Here is a 24504-nt window from a genome sequence, read left to right as displayed (position 1 = left end):
TTCATCAAGAATATTACCAACTGTCATCATCATCACAATTCACAAGCCTAACACTAGTTGATTGTTTTGGTTTGCCATATCCATCTATTTCTTTCCTTAAACTACTAATCTACTTATTACAAGTTAGCTAGAAGGATATCATCACCAGGCCTGAAGGATAATCATACCTTCTATGGTTGATTTCCAATTGGTATCATGTTGCCTCATATGTTTTTGTGAGACAAAAACTGATTCGCACCTTAAGCCCTCTCAGGTGCAAGATTTACATGTCAATGTTACAGGCAACCAAAGAAACTTACATGTCAATGTTACCTAACAAGCAAGATCGCGTGCACTTTTCTCCAATGAAAATCCAACCAAATCAGCACAACTCATTGGAAAACCCCTTTGAGAACTGACATTCTCAAACCCTTCATCGTATAGTAAGTTGTAACAACAAGTCAACAACTAATGCTTATCACTGCTTTAATCCCTTCACAATTCAAAAATGTCCCAAATTAATAAGAGAAACCAACATTTTAGACTTCAAAGTGCACTAGTATATATATGTCAAGGGAATAACCAACAAACACTAAAGTAAGAGCATTATATCCTATGTAAGAGGAGGATACAAGAGAAACAATCAATGTAAGATTTTGATTAAGGAATGCAGGTAGGGGTATGCCTAACCCCATAGCTATCATTCAAAAAAAAAAGAGCATTATATCCTACTTGCACCAAAATCCAATGCGAAGGAAGGACACTGGTTTACTGTCTGGCAGTCATGAACGATTAGGCACCCCCCTAATCATGAGTTAAAGCAAAACTCACCCATGTAACAAAACTCACACATGTAACAAAACTCACCCACCTTCTACATGAGTTAAAGCAACAAATAAATACACGAGTTAAAGCAACAACTGCAACTAACTCAATGAAAAAGACTTCGGTCCTCAGCGCTTAGGACCGAAGTGTGTCCAAAGCGGCTGAGGACCACACATTTGGTATTTTTGTTTTTTAAATTTTTTTTAGGAAGACTTTTGTGTGAAAATGCTGATGTGATACCAAATGTGTGGTCCTCAGCCGCTTGACGCACTTCGGTCCTAAGCGCTGAGGACCGAAGCTTTTCTCCAATTCAACTAGTGCAATTCAACCAAGAAAAAAATACATGAGTTAAAGCAAATAAATAATAATACACTCATGTGAACAAACCCCAACAACTTTTTCTTATGTTGACCACAAGTAACCATGGAGTCATAAATGTGCATCTACCAATCTAATCCCTATTTCAAAACCATCAAAGCACATATCTCTGTTCCACAACCTCCCAAAAGACCCAAAGGCTAGTAACCAAGACCCGAAGGTCAGAACTTGAGACCCGAAAGTCTCAATTGTAAAATTGACGTTTTTCAAAAACGCCCCACCAAATACACTATAAAAGGTCGTCGTTGGCCGATCAAATTCATGCCAATATATCAATATACCATGGCGGATAGAAAGGAAGAAAAACAAAGTGAAACATGCAAATGAAAGGATGAAACGAGTAGTTCAAGAAGCACAAACAACACACACTATGTGTCTAATGATAAAATCAGATGACTCAAATTTGAGAGTTTGGAACTCAAGCATTGCTACAACCAAAAAGAGCTAAAATGAACACCAAACAACACCACAAACTATATACGCATTCGGACTTATAATAGGTTATATAAGCACCGGACCCCAAATTGTGAAGAAAAAAAGACTATAAAATTGATGAATTCCTTCAAACAATCCCGAGTGGATATACATCCGACTATCGAAAGCACTTGACTCTTGCCGATCGAAACGTGATGTCACCGATCCCGAAGTTCAAAACAAAACAACCATTTCTTCTTCTTCTTCATCTCTGCTCAGAAGTGATTCTAAATAGAGAAAATCAAAGCGAAAATTTATAAAAATGCTGAAATTTTTGATAGGATTTGATTGAGTTAGGTTGTCTATGATGAATTTGGGGTAAGGAGGGACTAATTTCTGATTGAAGTGAGAGAATTTGGCCTATAATTGAGGATTTGGGATAATTTTTAATTCCATTTTCTCTTCATTGATCTCTTTTAAGAGTTACAAATGCATACTCATGGACCAAAAATATCTATATATATCGAATTTTAATAATCGGTCGAATTTCCGATATCCAATCAATATAGAACTCTTTTTTCCAATATATATCGAAATTTCCGATTTTATATCGTGATATAATCGATATTTCGATATAATCGATATATATCGGTTGACTTTTTGACCATTTTAAAATATAAAACCGATATTTCCAATATATTTCCGATATATATCCGATATTTCCGATATTATATTTCCGATATATCCGATATTTACGATATTTTAAATAGTTTGGACTGGTTACCAAAAAAATGGATATATCCGAAATATCCGATATATCCGATATATATCGGTTTTTGGGTACACCGATATATTGATATATTGATCGATATCGATATTTTGGGCCTTGTGCATACTTGCAGTAAAGGGTGAATTTCCGATCCTATTATTATACCAATTAAAAGCTCCCTAAAGTTGTCTCCAGCTCTCCACTATCCTTGAAATGGAAGACTGTAATAACTTCTGTATCACCAAATTTAAGAATCAATACCGGGCCAAATCAAATTGCAATTAATTTCACATTTCTCTCTTAGATCTGATTTTTGACTTTGCCACGGCTGGTTCTCTCTTAGTCATTGGATTGAATGCCATCTTGCGTTTGTGTGAATTTGGATGTCAACTATATATATCCCCGATCCCTCCCTCTTCCTTATCATAGAAAAATCAAAATCCTTTTTCTCCCTTCATACAATAATGAAATCATGGCCTTGGACTATTTGTATGTTTGTTTTCTTTGCAATATTTCATTACAATGGATGCTTGGGTTGTTTGAAGAGGAAAGAGTTGCTCTATGGAAAATAAAAGCTTCAACAAAATGGAATCTTACGGATTGTCGTCTCTCTCCTTTTGCACTTGGGTTGATGACAAAACAAGTGATTGTTGTACTTTGGGAAAGAGTTGAGTGTAGTAATACTACTGGTAGAGTGATCCAACTCTCTTTCACAAAACATACATTTTAAACAGTGAAGAATACAATCAATTTATGGATGTATCCTTATATACTCCTTTGAAGAGCTGCAACATCTAGACTTATCATACAATATTGCTCATTGGGAAATTGAAGGTAGATACTGACGACTCCTCATTTTTTGTGCACTTAACAAACGATGTATCCCTTGGACTTCCAACCATTTCCAACTAATTAATTTTTATTTCCCTATGCTCTACTTGTAGATCTTGAGAGATTATCCAAATTGAAAAAGCTGGAGGTCTTGGATTTAGGATCTAACGTATTCGTCAACAAGAGCAATACTGCACCTTCAATTCCAACAAAAGTGCTCTTTTCCAACAAAAGTGACAAGAGCACTGTTCCGTTTCTGGGCGAACTCAAATCTCTTAAGACTCTTATTGTTAGCTATAATAATTTAGCAGGGTCATTATCGGACTTTGCCAAAGGTATGTGATCGTACACTTTATTCATTCTTATTGATTTGCTGCCACATGAATAAGCTTTCTGAGGCTGAGTCCAATTGCTCCCTATCCCTTTAAAAGTAGAGCTAAAGTCAACAGATTTTACTCTCTATCATTAATTTCTTCTTTATACATACAAATGATTCTACTCTCTATCTCTATTTTATTTTTATTCTATTTTACCTCATATATATGAAAAATAAGATGAAAAGAAAAATCTTTTCAGATATATACATAGAAAAATAATAATAGAGTAAAATATATTGACTTTAGCTCTATTTTGTTGACTTTAACTCTATTTTATTGACTTTAACACTACTTTTAAAGGGATAGGGAGCTATTGGACTCAACCTGAATCGGGGATACATCTATAATTGATTATTAATTCACGCGTTTCATTATTTTTGCTGCAGTGGTAACAAATTTGAGCAATTTGGAAGTCCTAGATTTAAGCAGGAATAACCTAGATGACTTCCCTGGTAAATGGTTCATAAATCTCCGTAACTAAAATTTCATTTAGAGTATGTAATATTTGACAATTCTTTACTTTATTGCGTTCTAACCTTTTGAATCAATTTTTTAGATTTGAGAAATATGAGCAAGTTGAAGATCTTAGATTTGAGTCGGAACAATTTCTCAGGGAGGATTCCTCCGTCGCTATGGTCATTGAATTCTCTGGAGGTTTTATCCTTGGGTGATTCGAATACCAAAGACTCCATATCAAGTAAATCTCCATCAAGTGTCAATGACACTTTCATTGACTTGTCTTTTTGGATAATATGGTTTATGTTAGCTTCACTAACAATATAATCTCTCATATATTCTTTATAGGATTTTGTGAATTGACGAGGCTCCAGGAGCTAGATCTTAGTGGGAACAAGTTTGAAGGGATCCTTCCTCCATGTCTCAATAATTTGACGTCTCTTAGAATGGTAGACTTCTCTTATAATCAACTGAGTGGAAAAATTCCTTCATCTCTTACATCTAACCTGACATCTTTAGAATATATTTCACTTAATGGAAACCAGTTTGATCAAAATTCAGGGGAAACACATATCATGTCATTGGCTAATCATAAAAATCAATTAAAGGTTCTCCGTTTATCACACTGTAACCTTAACATGTCAACAAGTGACCTTCTAAACTTTCTCCATAACCAGTATGACTTGAGAGAAGTAGACCTCTCCCATAACAACTTACATGGAAAGTTCCCCACCTGGTTATTTGAAAATAATTCACTGATAAATCATTTAAATTTAGCAAACAACTCAATTGACAGTGATATTCGTTTGCCATCAAGTGCTATGGTGAACTTAACAAGGATTGACATCTCCAAAAATCAAATTCATGGAAAACTTCCAACAAATATCGGTAACATATTTCCAAGCCTGTGGAGTCTAAATTTGTCTAAAAATAGCTTAGAAGGTAGAATTCCAAGCTCACTGGGTAACATAAAAGAGTTATGGAATTTAGATTTGTCGAATAATAACTTCTCAGGAGAAATACCAGAGAGCTTGGCCATGAGTAGTCGCTTATCAGTATTGATACTATCAAATAATAGACTAGATGGTCAAATATCTCCTAATCTTTTAACAATATTTCGTTGTGGACTCTACGTCTCAATGGTAATCAATTCACTGGAATTATCCCAAATCTTACTCTGCCCGAATTCTCTTCTCTACAAATATTGGACCTAAGCCGAAACCTTATATCGGGTGAAATACCTACTTGGATAGGTAATTTAACAGAGTTATTGACACTTGTCCTGCGCAATAATTCCTTTGATGGTCCCATTCCATTAGAGTTCTGCAACTTTGATCAATTAAGATTTTAGACCTTTCTCAAAACTACCTTTCAGGTCCCATACCTTCTTGTCTGAACTTGCCAAACTTGCAATATATGCATTTGCAAGTAAATAATCTCACAGGATTAATGCCAGAGGCATTACTCAAAAGCCCAAACTTAATGACATTAGACCTTAAGCATAACAACTTATCTGGTAGCATCCCCAATTGGCTTGCCATACTTTCGAATCTGAGAATTATTCTTTTGAAAGGAAATCATTTGAGTGGTTCAATTCCCCATGAATTTTGTCAGCTGAATAAGATAATTATACTGGATCTTTCCCATAACGCGTTTATTGGACCAATACCTCCGTGCTTCAGCAACATCACATTTGGAAAGAAGGGAAGTGTTGAACATGCATTTGGTGGTCAATTTTTTTTGTCTTCTCCAAGAAGCACCCCGTATTGGTACCCGAATCATTTTGGTGAAGACTGGTACATTCGTGAATCTGAAAGAGACCAAATTTTACTTGATTTTGACGAAGAACAAGAAGAAGTCGACTTCGTGACAAAAAGTAGGTCTGATTCTTACAGGGGTGACATTCTTAATTACATGGCTGGAATGGACTTGTCATGCAACGAATTCACTGGTGACATACAGCCCGAACTAGGAGCTCTAATTGGAATCCGTGCTTTTAACCTGTCGCACAATCAATTAACAGGATCAATTCCGAAAAGCTTGTCAGATCTAAAGCAATTAGAGAGCATGGATCTTTCTCACAACAAATTGAGTGGACAGATTCCATCAGAGCTTATTGGTATAAACACATTGGAGGTCTTCATTGTGGCCTTACAACAATTTATCTGGTCGGGTTCCAGATAAAGCGCAGTTCAGCACATTTGATGTATCTAGTTACGAGGGCAACCCGTCTCTTTGTGGACTACCTCTGCAAAAGTGCAACACCTCAAAAGATCCAGTCATTTCAGTGACACTCAGACAAGCTGGACTCGCACAGAAGTTTGGGATTGATCCTATCAGCTTCCTTTCAAGTTTTGCAGCTACTTACGTTGTCTACTTGCTTGGATTTGTAATTGTTCTCTATGTCAACCCCAATTGGCGTGGATTGTGGTTCAATTTCATTGATGCATGCTTGAGCTTCATATTTCCATTTTGTTCAAAGTAATCCAATATATTTGAACATCTTGGCAATTTGACATTCCAAGTACCGGTGTTCACATATATTATTTAATCAGGGGAATGCAATTTTTCTTAGTTTCTTATGGCATAGCTTGAATGACCAATGCAGCTTGTTCATTAAACATCACAACCTACATAATTACACCAAAGAGCGCTGAAGGTTGAAGGAGTGATCAACGCGGTGATTACTTCAGCTCATTTTCTTTCTAATTAATGTTGCTACTTCTACTACTATTCATCACACGAAGAAAAAAAAGTTTACTTCAGTTCACTTCAACTGCTATAAATGGTTATGGCATGCACCCAGTTCACTTCAAATTTTACAGAGAAACATAACATAAATGTATGTAGTGAAAGCTAATAAGCGATAGACATCTTCATGCACTCACTTCATTTCCTACTTACTTTACATAAATGTGGCGTCTTGTACTCGATATACTTGATGGTTCAGATCGATGCCACGAAGCGAAGCCAACCTCTTCTCAAGATCTTCAACATCAGTAGAACCAGACCTGCATGTTCCACAATCAATTAAAATAAAAAGAATATGATGATTATATAACAACGTCATGATAGTAGATGCAACTCTTTTTTTTTAGAAATGTTGCTGAGGTTAGACAGACCTCCACCTATATTAGATTCTCAAGTAAAGCCTAGTTACATCTTCCTCTACTAACTCAGAGAGGGTTTTACAATTTACATAGGGGAGGACAGAAAGATATATGTTCCTCATTACAATCTATTGATAACTTAGCCAAAAAGTCAGTAGCTCTATTCACTTCTCTTAATACATGCACAAAAGAAATCACTTCTATGTTGGTAGCGTATCTTTTTATAGCCATGACAAGGTTCCAGCAGTTCCAGGGTGCAGCTTCAATACCTTTCATGATTTGGATTGCTCTCAACAAGTCAGAATTGACTACCACCTTTGTTATATTCATAGATAGGCTTATAGACAAACCTATATGAATTGCTTTTATTTCCTGGTATAACACAGATTTAATAGAGCCACCTCCAGAGAAAGCGAACACCACATTTCCTTATGCATCTCTTCCTATCCCTCCATAGCCAACTCTTTCAGCATTCATAGAGGAGGGGGTATCCAGTTACATTGGGTGACTTGTTTCTGCTTATATATAAACTTTAACCCAATTCTATCTGCTAGAATTCTGATAGCCATCAAATCCTTTATGCCTTCCACCTTTACTTCAATATAGTGCTTCATCTCATACATGAGAAGAAGGCTTACATCCTTAGCCACCATAGATACACCATTGAACCTCCTGTTATTCCTTTCTTTCCAGATGTAACCAATAGTTGCACATACAAAGACCTTATAAATTTCTGCTGGTGGTGAGTTTTCTCTACAAAGGTTCATAATATCACACCATTCTCTCTTAGAGTGAGAGACATTTGCATTGAGACCAATAGAAGTTTAACTCGAGTCCACACTTCTTTAGAATATAGGCAATCAAAGAAAAGGTATTTGGAGTTTTCTTTATGGCCCTGGCAAAAACAACAAGAAGATGATGGCAGCACCTTTTTGTAGACTAACTTGTCTTGGGTAGGGAGACTCCCAGAAAAGAGTTGCCATGCATTGAAGGAGAAGTACTAATTTTCCCCACACTAGACTATACCAAGGCACCTTAGCCTTTGTTATTCTAAAACCATCATAAGCCGACTTAGAGGAGAAATCACCTGAGGTAGTTGGAGTCCAAATAATCTGATCTTCAGAGAGCTCATTAAAAATGTCAGTACTCAAGATTGAGTTCTTAAGAGGTCCTTCAGGTAGATTGCGGATGGTGTCATTCCATCTCCCTTGATCAACTAACTCAAAAATTCTTGCATCATCAGGGAGATTGATAAGAGTTCTTGCTGCAGAGTTCGTGTGCAATGGTGAATCATCACACCAAATGTCATGCCAAATGTAAGTTTGACACCCTTTAGCTATAATGTATCTTGTGAATCTCTGAGCATACTTTCTATGATTGAGAATAGATCTCCAAGACCAAGAACAATTAGAAGGAATATCCATAGTCCAAAAAAATTTACTTTTAATCTGCTCATTCCAAATCCACTTGTTCCAAAGGTTGTTTTCCTTCCTTGCCAGCTTGAAAACTAGACCACATAATGCACCTCTATTCCATATAATGGGATCAACAATGCCTAGGCCTCCTTCCTGCTTTGTATAGAGTAAGTTTGCTCTATTTGTTTAATGCACCTTGTTTACCATTTGAGTGCCACACCATAAGAATTTAATGCACACCTTTGAATTCTGCAATAGAACACTTTTTGGCAAAAGGAAAGTTCTTGCCTAATAAGAGTGGAAAGATGACAAGATGGACTGGATGAGTTGTAGTCTGCCAGCATGACACAAATGATTACTCTTCCAGTTTGTGATTCTTCCAGTGACTTTCTCAATGAGGGGAAGACAATCCCAAATACTTAATCTGGAAGAGACTAGAGCAGTGCACTTTCCAATTGTTAATAAGTCCCCAATTGGTGTTAAATATATGGCTTGATGAAACTTACCTTGCCGGGACAACATTTTCAACTTTCTTGGATGATATCCGACCTTTAGGAGCTGAAGATAACTGTTAATTATACCGATGAGTTAGGAATATTCAAATATGGCCAAATCCTGCAAGAGACGTCATCAACAATCGAAAGACCAACCTGTGAAGCAATATCTACACCAATCTCGTCAAGCACTGACAGACAAAACATGCAAATCCACATAAAGATAACAGTTGTATTCTATTAAATGTAACTGTAGTATATTGAAAAGACTGATTACGTAGGTATTTGCTAACCTGGTTGGTGAACTCTTCTGTTTCCTCCTCCGCCTCATCTTTGTCCAAAGTTTCATCAATTGATTCTGATAGCATCTCAATCTGCAAAAAAAAATCATAAATAAAGAGCAATGCAATGACTTCTTAACAAAACCTGATAACAAGGCAACATTTCTGTAGTATCCTCAGAAATCCCAAACTCCTATAAGATTTCTGGATAGCTTGACACCAATAAATCCTACGGTAGTACTATGGAACGGCTTTCTGGACTGTCAACAACAATTAAGATCAGAAAATTATGCCCAAATCTTCATGACAGAGACGCACTAAATGCCATAAATTTCTGTGAAACCCCAAGTGGCTCAGCAAAGCTATGGCGAGATATAAACAACTCAATAAAAGCTTTTATCTTTTGAACATTTTTGAACATTGTCAGTGATTTGCCAAGTACTGACTCGTTTTGGAACATTTTATAATATGTAAAACGTCTGTTTCATGTAAGGAATACTTGGACAACCACATGATACATGACTTAGAAGCATTTAAATGGTGCATGACAGGAAAGGAGGATCTTACAGTCATGTCCATTTGTGACAACTCCTTCTGAAATTCTTTAATGACTCTTGCTTGCTTTGCAGGTGCCATTTGCTGAAACAAGCCAAGACATAAAATTGATAAATATGCAACATAAAGACAAACTCAAACAATTGAGAAACTGAGATATGTAGTTCAATTGAGATTTCAATCTCAACTACCACTGCCACTACCACCAAGAACACATACTTATTCATGGCTACCATTGCTTTTGTAGTACCTTTCATTCCAGTAGAAATTGTAGTACTAGCATACATTGCCTGCCACAAACACCAGCATTTAGACACGTAGAAACCAGCCGAGTTTCATATAGTTTTAAGTCAGTAACAAGGTCTGGACCTGAGTGTGAGTTGCTACGCCTCTAATCTGTGCACAGCTCCCTTGCAAATTAGTAATCTGCTGACGTAGTCGAACAAGTTGACGAGCCAATATTCTAGTGGCAGCCTGCATTATTCATAGGGTTAATTCGTAGGACATTCAGTCACCATACAGAACCTAGGGTCCCAAATTAGGTCTCGCATCACAATGAAATTAACACATGCCCAAACTGATCCCGACTTGAACTGATTTAAAAATCTGCAAATTACATCTTTCTGAAGAGCATATATAGGGTTAAGAACGTGTAGGCTATTATACGGGATTCAATCCGAAACATAGGATGAGATTTACAGTAGGTTACTCAACAATCAACCAAAAATTGACTCCAAATTGAGCCAGGTTGGACTGAGTCTCAATTTGATACTAGTATCTGAAACTAACTACAAGTCACATTACTCGCATTCACGTGTGATTCTCCTAAATCTATACTTTGTTTAGAAGTCTCCATCTCTCCGCACTCTAACAAAGAAAATAAAATACAATGTCAATTTCTTTTGACAACAATTGTATGCTTGAACAATGTCACGCTCAACTGTCAAGAATATTACCAACTGTCATCATCATCACAATTCACAAGCCCTAACACTAGTTGATTGTTTTGGTTTTGGCCATATCCATCTATTTCTTTCCTTAACTACTAATCTACTTATTACAAGTTAGCTAGAAGGATATCATCACCAGGACTGAAGGATAATCATACCTTCTATGGTTGATTACCAATTGGTATCATGTTGCCTCATATGTTTTGTGAGACAACAACTGATTTGCACCTTAAGCCCTTTCAGGTGCAAGATTTACATGTCAATGTTACAGCCAACCAAAGAAACTTACATGTCAATGTTACCTGACAAGCAAGATCGCGTGCAATGTTGCCTTCAGAGTCCCTTTGTCACAACAGAGACCTGTTTTTTGTGGTTTTATGAAGTACTCTGTAGAAATGTGATAGATTACGGTGCAACATCTCTTGTTAGGTCTCACAACTACTTAGTTTAACGACTAGTATTGAGATCATCGCATATAAATCTGGTACATAAAAAAGCAACGCTAAAAGGGATTTGGCTGTGCTCATATTGAGACAAATGAATGAGACGCAGGTTGGAGCAAGAGAGGAGGCGGATATACAAATAGCATCTTTCAAAAACACAGCCTAACCCTAACTGTTTAACTGAACCCTCTCATAAAAATCCCACTCATCGGACCTTTAATACAGACAACGGTCAAAAAGACTTTTTCCCACTGAGCTCATTTTCTGGAATACATTCCAAACATCTATCACTTGCAATTTGAAAATATTTTATAAAATCAGACAAAAAATCGACAACTCCTCAAACACTCATCATTCTCTACTGGTTATTTGCCCCAAAAGATTCTGAGAAAAACTAGATTGCATGCACAAGTTGACAAAAGATCAGACATTGCTAAATTTCAAACAGAAGTACTGCAAAGATTCGACAGCTACATTTCAAGACTAGAAAATACAAGACATTCCTGAAGTATAATACAGCTGTTCTACTTAACTATACAAATAGATGTTCTAGTATGAAATCAATCTCCCTAGGTAAAACGTTATCACTAGATGCCCACAAGCCAAGAAGAACAGAAAACAGTGACTACAAATACAAGTAATCTTCCAAGTATTAAGGGTGTAGTCATCCAGTATAAATAGTCATCAGCAAAAATCCACTTACATCATAATAACTAGGATAAAAACTATACCTCAGCACCTTCCTTCTTGGCAGCGGATTTCTTCTTCCTGCCAATTTCTATCCCGTAGTGCTGAAGATACCACTGCCTAAATGGTGCAGCGCCTACTTGAATGATGGCTCTTCACCAAAGTTTGAGTCCTAACAAGCTCCTTGTTAGAGGCATTGTAAACCACATCAAGAAGACGGGTCTTCCTAGTGACAGCCTCACTTCCCCATGAGAAGTTTCCAGTGTCCAATCTGAGAGCCCTCCACTTAACATTGCCTCCCCTGACATGAATTCTTCTCAGAGCTTTGTTGGTGGAGAGCTTAGTGTTAGCAGGCTGGCGACCGAGCTCATACCTTGACAGAAAAATGAAACAGTTAAATAAATAAAGTGAAGTACAAATACAAGATTGGCATTACAACACATTCGTCTATCTACATTCTGAGCAATATACCACACTTCATTCATAGAGCTATCCATTAGCTTCGTATCTGTGTCACTGGTGAAATTCCAAGCTAAATTACACTTGTAACTGATTGCAAATTTTATGTTGTTAATTACAGAACTTCAGATAGTTAAGATTGTTTATTTGTGGAAAGCAACTCAGATATTTATGTCACATATTTCTGATTATTGATGAAAAGGATATTTTCTCATTACGTATTTCTGATTATTCATGAATGGGTAATTCATATTTTCCTTTGCTTTAATTGCTCCCCTCTGCTCAAGGGGCAGAGTCTTGAAATTTAGTGTCTCCTGCTTGGTTTTTCCCTTTGAAACCAGATGTCATTTGTTAGGGTTTTATGTACTGCAATGCAATGCTCAGATGTGAAATTAAATTGCCATGATGAATCCCCTTGATTATTGAGGAAGAATGACTAAGGTGATACCTCAGAATTCTGACTACTCTAAAATGGTTTTATGTTTTCTTTTTAAACAATCATACCTTTTATGGTTGGTTGATTTCCAATTGGTATCATGTTTCCTCATATGTTTTGTGAGAGACAATAACTGATTCGCACCTTAAGCCCTTTCAGGTGCAAGATTTACATGTCAATGTTACAGCCAACCAAAGAAACTTACATGTCAATGTTACCTGACAAGCAAGATCGCGTGCACTTTTCCCCAATGAAAATCCAGCCAAATCAGCACAACTCATTGGAAAACCCTTTGAGAACTGACATTCTCAAACCCTTCATCGGATAGTAAAAGTTGTAACAACAACCAATGCTTATCACTGCTTTAATCTCTTCACAGTCCAAAAATGTCCTGAGTTAATAAGAGAAACCAACATTTTAGACTTCAAAGTGCACTAGTATATATATGTCAACGGAATAACCAACAAACACTGAAGTAAGAGCATTATATCCTACTTGCACCAAAATCCAATCTTGCGAAGGAAATACACTGGTTTACTGTTTGGTAGTCAAGAACGATTTCAAAACATATGGTCACACACTCACACATGTAGCAAAACTCACCCACCATTCTATGATTCCTTGGATTCTAAAATCTAGTTTGGCGTAAAGCAAAAAGATATTGAGGAGTTACCTGAGCATGGTTACGAAAAGGTCTCCACAAGCATGAAGTCCGGCAAGAACTAGTGAAGATTTCAAATTAGGAATATCGCATGAAGGAGGTTGTATCCTCAAATCTTGCAGTCTTTAAGCTCAAATCCTTTTTAATCTCATCTCGCTGTTTACAAATATCCTTCACGTGCTATACTGTTACTTAAAGCTTTCAATGCGTCACTTGAGAGAACTTGGAAAGCAACTGTCTGGGGTAAATTCAATTCCTTGGTTCCTGTTCTGATAAAGCAAAGCATCAGAAATCACTATATGAAGAATGCATAAAAGGAAGTTTATAAAGCTCATGAAAGGAAACCCAAGGTATACGCGTGCCTATGCAAGGTCTGCTCATGGTGCAGGCCACACATAAAACAGGGAACGTAATGGATAACTGAAGCATAAATTTAACATAAGTTTGTTTGTTCAGAGACAAGCAAATTCTCTAAAAAGGAAATTAAATTATGCCAGCCACTCAGCCGTTATGACTTTTGGACTAAGTCTCTAAGGCTCAGCCCCATCAAAGGAGGATTCCAAATTCCAAAACCGCAAATCCAGAAACACATATAAGGTTGTATTGATTTCCGCAGATACCTTGGATTTCCTTAGTACAAATAACAACTCACTATATTTTATGACGTACTGAGATTTAAGCATTTTAGCTGCATAGTGCTTCATAATTCGTGCTGCTCTTGCACTAGTAACTGTACTATGATGAGAAGAAGCATCTATTGCAACCACAGATAACTGGTACTGGAAGTTTAATACTTGCGCAAGATAACCCTGACAACATCAATTAGACAGTACAGGTGATGACAGATTTCCCCAAATAGCAAATCTATCTACAAAGAAGCTTCCCCATCATCTAGCATAAGGTTACTCTCACATACAAGGATGAGGCTAATTTGGTGCAGCAATTTGTTTTGCACAGTGATAAACACTCAACTTAATGTAAATAAGTAATGTATTAATTTGTTTCCCATACCAGCCAGTTAGTTGGAATAGATGCAAATTTATGTAAATTTAGCATCTCAACAAATACAAGTGGAGCATAAGGAAATTACAAGGCACCTGACCAGCACCAATATCAAGCACAGTTTGAGCATTTCCTTGGTTTTTGCAATTGAATTGACAACTGCGGCCAGGATTTCCACCTGCTTAATTAAGAATCACTCTAAACCCTTCAAGAGAAAACATAATAGAAAGGGTCTTAATCCTTAATAGTTGACCCAAAGATCCCAATGGAATTTTATTCTGAATTATAAAATAGGGTATCTAAGAAACCATTGTAGTTGGTGAACCAGTATGCAGGACTAGATGATTCTAGGATTGACTATAAAAGTAAAAGTGCGTCCTTAGAGTTAAAGGGAATTCAGTCTACTATTCTACTTTATTGGTACTGCATAGTAATGAGTCATAATAAGCATACTCTCAAAAACAATAAAAATGACCTACTTCATGTTTTTTCTTCAGATTCATGCCCTGTGCAAGAACCCCATTAACCGTAGTCATATGTAAATCAGGTAACATCTGCAAAAAGAAGGCAATCCATCCATTCTTTATCAATTGATTCCCAAAGCCTATCCTGTAAAGTAGAATGAGAGAGAAGTTAGAGAAGTGGAGATATTAATACATGTGAGTGTATAAGCTATAGAAAAATAAATGTACATACCTTGAAGATATTAACGACGTGAGAGTCCATTAAAGGTTTATGAGGTTTAAGGAAATGGATAATTGCATTCATCCATTCTAGCGTTTCACTTGCTGTCTTGCATGAGTATTTACGTTGCTCACAAGCCATCCTCTCATTTTGGTTTCAAACTTTGAGAGTGGCACTTTGAGTTCTGGCTACCTGCTTGCTATGAGTGGGCCGGACAAAACCTCCGAAGCTTTTGGGCCACGTTTGCGAGGGGCTTTTCATAGCCCGTTGAGAGGGCCTAAAATTGATTTCTGTTTGGTGTTAAAGTTTTTTTTAGTGCACAGATATAAATATATTTATCAATTATTTATTGCAATCGAATTTAATTGATTCCTCTCATAATTTGATTATTAAAGGCAATCCAAACACTTAAATCAAATTTAATCTATTTCACAACTTTCGCAAATTGTATGCAATATAGTTTGAATATTCAAGTTTTTATGTTTATGTCATCTTCGTATTCTTTTTTTCATTTCTTTTGTTTAAATACTAAATCATCAATGAGTGCAATTGTATTTTCTTCAACATTTAATGCCAAAACTTTCCGAATTACATATCTGAGCCAGACTATCACAGCCCAGAACGTTGAGACCGAATTACATGTCTTAGCCGGAGTTATACAGTGTTAAACTAAAATCTCTCTAAGTGGCAGTGTGGTAACAAAAGTTGGCTTAATATACATGCATAGTTATAGCCGTCCACAAAATTATACTTACAATTTTACTTGATGTCATATAGTTGAGGAATAATAGAAGCATTATATTATGGAATTTGATAAAAATATATATATATATACATTACCATTCCCAACTTCAACTCTCTAAGTGGTGTATTATTTTCTTCAGATGCTTAAAAACGGAACAAAAGGCAGCTAGTGGATGTAACTCGGGGGGAAATATGTCTTTTATTTTTTGGGTGAGGAGAATAGGTCTATAATGGGCCAGTTACCAAAAAAAAGTAGAGGGTCTATAATGGGCAGTGCTAAGTGGGCTATCTAATTATGACTCATTGTCGTGCTAATGATTGACATAGACGCAATTGCAAATTCCAGTAGACTTGGAAAAATTGGACGTGATGTTGATAATAGGACGTGACATCTAATGATTCCCCTTTCAATTCTTATTCCCTTCCTCTTGATATCAGTATATCACTTTAACCAATTGTCAAGTTTGAATAGTTTGAACTCCAAAATTCCTAATAACCTCTTATACGTTCCAAATTCTGCCTGCTTCTTTACTACAACATCTGGGTGGACAGATGTACCATTCTCCATAACAAGTCTAAATAACCTTCTCTTAACAGAATAAGCAAAGTCATAAAAAATTATTTTGACAATCTAAGTACAACTAAGTCTAACAATAACAATCGGATATTGCCTATCACTGTCAATTGGTTCCCACCTCCCAAAGAACATCTAAAATTGAATGTCTATGCTTGTTTTCATAAAAAAGAAAACAAAGCATGTTATGGATATGTGCTGAGAGATGACAAAGCCAAATTGGTGGCTGCAGGAACAAGCACAAGCTTCTCTACCAGTGCAGAGGATTCGGATTGTAGAGGACTTCTCAGAGCCATTAGTTGGTGTCCAAAAAACACCACCTTAAAGCTTCTTGTGGAGATGGAGGCGAAAGCTGCAGTTGATTATCTGGGGAATAAACCTACAAATCTATCCTGGACATCACAATTGATTCTCTCAGATGCAGCAAATCTTTTTGGTCTTTTTGGTTATGTATATCTTACTTATGTACCCAAAAGTGGAAACTTAGTTGCGCATAAACTGGCGGCTATTGCTACTACAAATCCACAGTACAAAAACTGGACCTTCACACCACTACTCAGTGAGGTCGACAACCAGTTTTCTTTCCCTATTTTACCTGGTCAGATAGTTCCAATATGGCTGGAACATAGCCTGGAGCATGACTATGCTAATGTAACCCGTTGTTAATATGAATGAAACAGTTTGAGTACCAAAAAAAAAAAAAAAAAAAGACTTCAAAGTAATATCTCATATCAAGAGTCAAGTCAGGACAAGTCATCTAACAAAACAGAGTCTATCAATCACTTATGAGCCCGGCTATCCCACGGATATCCTCATAAGGACGTCCTACAAGGGCCATTAGATCTACTCGTATCCCGAGGGCAAAAATGACATCACAGACTTTTATATTTGACTAGAAAAATTAGAGAACAAAAGTATAGACTGTAGAAACAAAGTTTGTTGTTCTCGCCCCCCAAAACTCCTCCTCCACCCAAAAGTACTATTAATAATATGTTTTCGACATTTTCATTATTTGCTTCTCATAGTCAAATTATTTGCTGCAAAAAACTACCCAAAAAAAAAATTTAGAGGAAAAACCAAATTGAATTTGCATCTCATGCAAAACATTATTGCAAATTCATACCATTATAACCTGAGTTTAGATTAGGTCATAGCAAGAGAAATACAAAATTAAAAAAATGAAAATTTGAAATAACTAATTTTCTTTAGACACTTTTGAGAAAATAAGTCATTTTTAAGCTTTACTGAAACAAAAGAAGGAATTTTCACATTAACATAGAAAACACTTTGATCAATATTTCTCAACAATGGGAGAAATCAGATGGAGTCATGAAAACCCGGTGCCGTTTAGGGGATAAAGAGAATTTGATAGAGAAGTCAACAGGTGGAAATGTGAAATTGGAAAGAAGACAAGCACACAAGCATGTATTATTTCGTCACTTTACTATCTTTTTTTGGTCGGTTATTGAATTGTTTATGTTTCTCTATTACTCTCGGGATACGAGTAGATCTAATGGCCTCAGTAGGACGTCCTTATGAGGATATCCTTGGGATAGCCGGGCTCATCACTTATAGTCACGAAAAATTTAGTATGTGGGGAGTTTTGTATGTGGGCATCTACTATCTATATACCAGAGACCTTTAAAGGATGATTTTCTCTTTCCTATGTGGCACTCTAATATGAGCACAAACCTTTTCTCTATCCTATGTGGCACTCTAATATGAAAGATAGTATTTTATAATATCGTACAATCCCACGTACATGAAACTTCTTTGGAGAGTTTGAGTGTATTTCTAATTCTTATATTTGGAGAGTTTGAGTGTATTTCCAATTCTTATATATTTGATCAAATAAAAAAAAATTGCTAAAAAATAAGTGATTTGTATAGGGATGTCCATTCTGCCCGAAACCCGAAATCCGCCCGAAACCCGAAAAAAAAACCCGCACCGAACCCTGCCCGAGCCCGACAAAACCCGAACCCAACCGAAAATACATAGGGTCGGGTTTGGTCACACTATCTAAACCCGACCGACCCAACCCCGATATAATTTGGCCCTAAACCCATTAAAAGGGTTAAAAAGCCCGAAACCATATCTGGACCGAACCCGAACCCAAAACCCGGTTATAGAGGGTAAAAATGCCCGACCAAAACCCGAACCCAAACCAGACCATAATTCCCAACAGCTCTATTTTCATTTATTATCTATTTATCTTCAATAAACTTTTGGTCTTTTGCTTATTACTATTTACTTTTGGTCTTCAAGACAAATTACCTTTGACCGTACCCTTACTACTCTTCTCCCTCTTCCCTCTAACAACTCCCCAAGAACAAGACAGCCCAATCACACGTTCCTAATGAAGAGATTGGTGGGTTTGATGGTTGTGCTAATTTTACATTCACTCAGAAAATTTGCAGCACCTCCTCAAATATCTCTTTCTAAATGTGGTCATCAAGACTGAGTAAATCAACAGGTCGGATTCACACCACCACAAGAAGTCAAAACTCCTAAAAAGCCATCAATCTTATTGTTAAATCAACAGGTCGGATTCACACCACCATAAAAAGCCGAAACTCCCAAAAAGCCATCAATCTTATTGAGTTATTGTCTTGAAATTGTTTGCCTTGCTTGGTCTACTTTTGTCTTTTTCTGCTTTTCAAAAAATGCAATCCTGTGTGTTTTGAATCTTTGATGAATGTTGGGTGGCTTTACGATGTTAAAGTTAAACAGATCAAATCCAATAAAATAATATAGCTTTTGATTAATTAGATGAAAAAGAGGTTTTTCTTGAGATCTAATAGCTGAAAATGACATTCCTGATGAAGAGATCTAATATTCTTTTGTTTCATATATTTCGGGTTTTATCATACCCGAAACCCGAACCCGAGCCCTACGGGTACCCGAAATATAGGGTTAAGGTAGGGTTTGGTCACATGTATCCAACAAATACCCGAACCCGAACCCGACCCACAAAGAACAGGGTCGGTCTTGGGTAACCCGATACCCGTTCAAAACCCGAAAAATTGGGTTCGGGCCGGGTCGGGTACCCGTTTGGACATCCCTAGATTTGTATAAGGTAATTTCCTATTACGAATCAAACACTTTTAGTATTCCAATTCTTATATATTTGATCAAATAAAAAAATTGCTAAAAAATAGACGATTTGTATAAACTAATTTCCTATTACAAATCATACAATTTTAGTGTCTATGATAAAGCACCCACTTATTTCAAAAATATCCTTAACACGGCCTCAAAACATAGTTAAAAACAATTATACAAAAAATAACATCACAAAATATATAATAGAAAATGAAAAAAAATAAATAACGGCAAAACAATAATAACAAATATTTTAAAATATATATAATAGTGAATGAAACTAACGTAAAAAAACAATTAATGGGGAACCGAAAACTTAATGCAAATACATCAAACTAACCTCAAATAATATTTAACGGTAAATCGGAAACTGGATGCAAATACTCACTTATTTTAGTGTCTATGATAAAACACCCACTTATTTCGAATATATCATTAACACGGCCTCTAAACATAGTTAAAAACAATTATACAAAAAATAACATCACAAAATATATAATAGAAAATGAAAAAAAAAAAAATAGCGGCAAAACAATAATGACAAATATTTTAAAATAAATATAATACTGAATGAAACTAATGTCAAAAAACAATTAATGGGGAACTGAAAACTGGATGCAAATGCATCGAACTAACCTCAAATAATATTTAACGGTAAATCGAAAACTGGATGCAAATACAAGCATTAAACTAATCTTAAAAAGTAATTAATAGAAAATCGAAGTATGGATACAACTGCATTAAACTAACCTCAAAGAATAATTAACGGAAAATCAAAACTTGGATGCAAATACGTCAAACTAACATCAAAAAATAATTGTCGAAAAATCGGAAACTGGATGCAAATGCATTGAGCTAACCCTCAAAGATTAAATTAACGGGAAATCAGAAACTGGATGCAACTGCATTGAACTAACCTCAAAGAAAAACTAATTATAAATTGGAAACATAATGCAAATGCGTGGAACTAATCTTAAAAAATAATTAACGGAAAATCGGAAACCGGATGCAACTGCATTGAACTAATCTCAAAAAATAAACTGGATGCAAAACCTCAAAAAATAATTAACGAGAAATCGGAAAATGGATGCAAACTCATTGAACTAACCTCAAACAATAATTAACGGAAAATCGGAAACTAGATGCAAATGCATTAAACTAATCTCACAGAATAATTAACGGTAAATCAGAAATTGGATGCAAATGCATTGAACTGACCTCAAAGAACAATTAACAAGAAATTGAAAATTAGATGCAAATGTATTGAACTAACCGAAAAGAATAATTATCGAGAAATTAGAAATTGGATGCAACTGCAATGAACTGATATCAAAAAATAAATAACAGAAATTGGAAATTTGATGCAACTGCATTGAACTAACCTCAAAATATAAATAACATAAAATCAGAAACTAGATGCAAATGCAATGAACTAACCTCAAACCATAGTTGGGTTATATGTTGTGGGAATGTCTCGATAAGTATAGTTTTGCATTTAAAATTGTGTTTATCTTATCTCTTTCCGTATGATTGGGAACTCCTTGCTATTCAAGTAGCTTCAATATATATGAACTTCGCCTTATTAGGCAATCTCACAAAACTTCGATCAAACTTCTATTATTAAACAATATAATGAAGTTGAAGGGTTTTATCAAAGGTGAGTTTTTTTTTAATGGAGAGTGAGATTTTCACGTTATAAGAAATTTGGTTAAGTGATTAATATAATACTAGGTTACATGGACACGCCATATTTTGAAAAAAATCTGTGTTGGATACGTATCCACTTGTCCGTGTCGGACATATATCGAACACATAATGTATGTAATTTACCTCGAATTTTGATATTTTGCTGTGTCCGACAATTCGTATCCGTGTTCGATATGGACACACCTACCCGTGTCAATGTAACCTAGATATAATATTAATATATAATAGTTCTGCATATTTAATTTGCAAATATTTTTCAGAATAATTAATATAACAACACCCGTTCGTAGATAATCTTTGAAGATTCCACATAGTTAGTCATGCATAATTTAAAGAATAATTAACGAAAAATCAGGAACTGGATAATCTTCGATGATCTCACATAGTAAATTAAGCATAATTTACTTTTTATATCATGTTTGTAAAGACACTACAGATGGATCAGTAGAAGTTGGTATTACACACCACATTGAATAATTATAAGAAAATCGGAAACTGGATTCAAATACATAACTGAGCTCAAAGAGTAATTAATGGGAAATCAGAAACTTTATACAAATTGCATTAAACTAACGACAGAGAATAACTAACGGGAAATTAGAAATTGGATGCAAATCCTTGAAAAATATTTAACGGAAAATTGGAAACGGTATGCAAATACATCAAACAAACCTCAAATAATAATTAATGTGAAATTGGAAACTTGATGCAAATGCATTGAACTTAACTCAAAAAATAATTAACAACAAATCAAAAACCGAATGCAATTGCATTGAACTAACCTCATAGAATAATTGGTGGGAAATTGGAAACTAAATGCAAATGCATTGAAATAACCTCAAAGAATAGTTAACAAAAAAAATCAGAAATCATATATAATTGCATCGAACTAACCTCAAAGCATAAATAATCAGAAACTAGATGCAGATGTATTGAACTAACCTTAAAAAGTTATTAACGGGAAATTGAAAACTGGATCCAAATGCAATGAACTAATCTCAAAGACTAATTAATGAAATATTGAAAAATGGATGAAACTGCACTGAACTAACCTGAATGAATAATTAACGGGAAATTATAAATTTGATGTAACTGCATTGAACTAATCTCAAAAAATAATTAACGGGAAATCGGAAACTTTATGCAAATGCATTGAACTAAACTCAAAGAACAATTAACATAAAATCGGAAATTGGATGCAACTGCATTGAACTAACCTCAAAGAATAATTAACGGAAAACCAAAAACCGGATGCAACTGCATTAAACTAAAATCAAAGATTAACTAACATGAAATCTAAAATTGGATGCAAATGCATTGAAATAACCTCAAAAAATAGTTAACTAGAAATTGGAAGTCGGATGTAACTGCATCGCACTGACCTCAAAGAATTAATGTCCACTTTTTTAGCCTTCTCACATGAGTAATTACGAGTAATTAGGAACCCAAAATGAAAGTGAGTTTATAAAAACAGACTCTTACATGTATGCAAACTGTATAGAAATTGTAAACTATCGAACTAACCTAGAAAAACAATTAGCGGGAAATCAAAAACTGGATGCAGATGTATTGAACTAACCTCAAAGAGTAATTAATGGGAGATTGGAACCTGGATGCAAATGCAATGAACTAATCTCAAAGACTAATTAACAAAACATCGAAAACTGGATGCAACTGTACTGAATTAACCTTAATGAATAACTAACGGGAAATCATAAAGTGGATGCAATTGCACTGAACTAACCTCAAATAATAATTAACGGGAAATCGGAAACTTGATGCAACTGCATTGAACTAACCTCAAACTCAAAGAATAATTAATGAGAAATTGAAAACTGGATGCAACGTACTACATTAAACTAATCTCAAAGAATAATTAATGGAAAATCAGAAACTTGATGCAAATGCATTGAACTAATAACCATAAAACATATTTGTATTATATGTATGGGGAATAAATGTCTCGACAAATATAGTTTTGCATTTTAAGTAGTGTTGATTATAATTCTTTTATTGTGATTGGGAATGGTTTGCTATTCAAGTAGCTTCAATATTATCTTCGCCACATTGGGCATTCTCACAAAACTTCAATCAAACTTCTATTATTAAACCTAACAATAAAAAGAAGTCGATGAGTTTTATCAAGTTTTGGCGTTTCCTTTTTATAGAGAGTGGTGCAAGAAATTTAAATGAGTAATTAATATAATTTTCATATCTCATAGATATGCATAATTGCTAATATTTTTTAGAATAATTCAATATAACGGCACTCGTTCGTAGGACACGTTCATGTGATAAATCTTTTCAAGTGGGAGTAGTGTATTCTTTGAAGATATGGAAACAATCAATCTGTTTTAATTTAGTGATTTGTACACATTAGTATGTAAGCCGAACAGTGATGATTTACCGCTAAATCACCATAAATCTAATAAAATTATTATACAAGCTAGATCGAGTTTAAGATAATTTCATTTGAAAATTACGGATTAATATTCTACACCACAAAGTGAAGAGACTATCTCAATTTGATTCCTTAATTTTCAAGTACTTATGCACCATAATCGCTGCTCATTAACGTATTTCGGTTTATTTTCAATAAAAATATATTTTGATTCGAAAATTTGTGTGAGACATTTTATAAAGCCTTTTCAACACACAAAATATTTAATAGATCCTGGGCGTATGCCCGGGTCCAAAATCTAGTATGGGTCTAATATATAGTGTATTGCCATGTGTCCATACATATTAATCATTGATAGTAAGAGATTTACTCTAATAGGAAACTAAATAAAGTGAGTTTTATATAGTTGAGGAATAATAGAAGCATTATATTATTTAATGAAATGATCTAAGGTGCCCATGCCTCCACCGGTCCCTACGGCCCTACCATAAAAAAAAACATTATATTATAGAATTTGATATATATATATTTCATGGTGGGGAGATCATATCTACGATAAAATATCAGTCCTTAATTCAACTGGTAGGATGAGATATGGTTTTGTACGTAGATGGAGTGGTTATAATGGGAGTGGCTCTATCTCTCCCGTATCTTTACTATATAGAAAAAATTTGATATATATATATTTCATGGTGGGGAGATCATATCTACGATAAAATATCAGTCCTTAATTCAACTGGTAGGATGAGATATGGTTTTGTACGTAGATG

General features: G+C 35.2%; 3 protein-coding genes and 1 pseudogene across 16 annotated transcripts in view; 3 read left to right on the top strand and 1 right to left on the bottom strand.

Moving 5' to 3' along the window:
- Nucleotides 1-3116: 3116 nt before the first annotated feature.
- The window catches only part of LOC147474070 (uncharacterized), a 110255-nt gene continuing 88867 nt past the window's right edge, over nucleotides 3117-24504 (top strand). The window contains exons 1-2 of the mRNA XM_086586695.1: nucleotides 3117-3199; nucleotides 3310-3531. The gene's annotated coding sequence lies outside the window, so the exon portion shown is untranslated. The remainder of the gene's footprint in view (nucleotides 3200-3309; nucleotides 3532-24504) is intronic.
- LOC147474078 (cuscuta receptor 1-like) overlaps nucleotides 3997-24504 on the top strand; it is a 43402-nt gene continuing 22894 nt past the window's right edge. Inside the window, 1 exon segment of the mRNA XM_086586696.1 lies at nucleotides 3997-4025. The gene's annotated coding sequence lies outside the window, so the exon portion shown is untranslated.
- On the top strand, nucleotides 5380-6531 carry LOC147474082 (cuscuta receptor 1-like; annotated as a pseudogene).
- LOC147474077 (uncharacterized) overlaps nucleotides 6774-24504 on the bottom strand; it is a 45206-nt gene continuing 27475 nt past the window's right edge. Inside the window, exons 7-11 of one of the 14 annotated variants that reach the window (XR_015210138.1) lie at nucleotides 9897-9968; nucleotides 9205-9422; nucleotides 9061-9122; nucleotides 8227-8988; nucleotides 6774-7040 (exon numbers count right to left, since the gene is read on the bottom strand). Coding sequence is in view for 4 of the 14 variants with exons in the window: in XM_086586706.1 (XP_086442832.1) it covers nucleotides 7026-7040; nucleotides 9342-9422; nucleotides 9897-9968 (168 nt within the window). In the remaining 10 variants the exon portion in view is untranslated. Of the gene's footprint in view, nucleotides 7041-8226; nucleotides 9423-9896; nucleotides 9969-13631; nucleotides 13790-24504 lie in introns of those variants that run through there. The other 13 variants (XR_015210141.1, XR_015210142.1, XR_015210136.1 and 10 more) reach the window with 13 other exon arrangements.

The sequence above is a fragment of the Coptis chinensis genome, unplaced genomic scaffold (genome assembly GCF_015680905.1).
Source record: "Coptis chinensis isolate HL-2020 unplaced genomic scaffold, ASM1568090v1 utg136_pilon_pilon, whole genome shotgun sequence".
Classification (NCBI taxonomy): domain Eukaryota; kingdom Viridiplantae; phylum Streptophyta; class Magnoliopsida; order Ranunculales; family Ranunculaceae; genus Coptis; species Coptis chinensis.
This window is presented reverse-complemented; position numbering and strand designations above follow the sequence as displayed.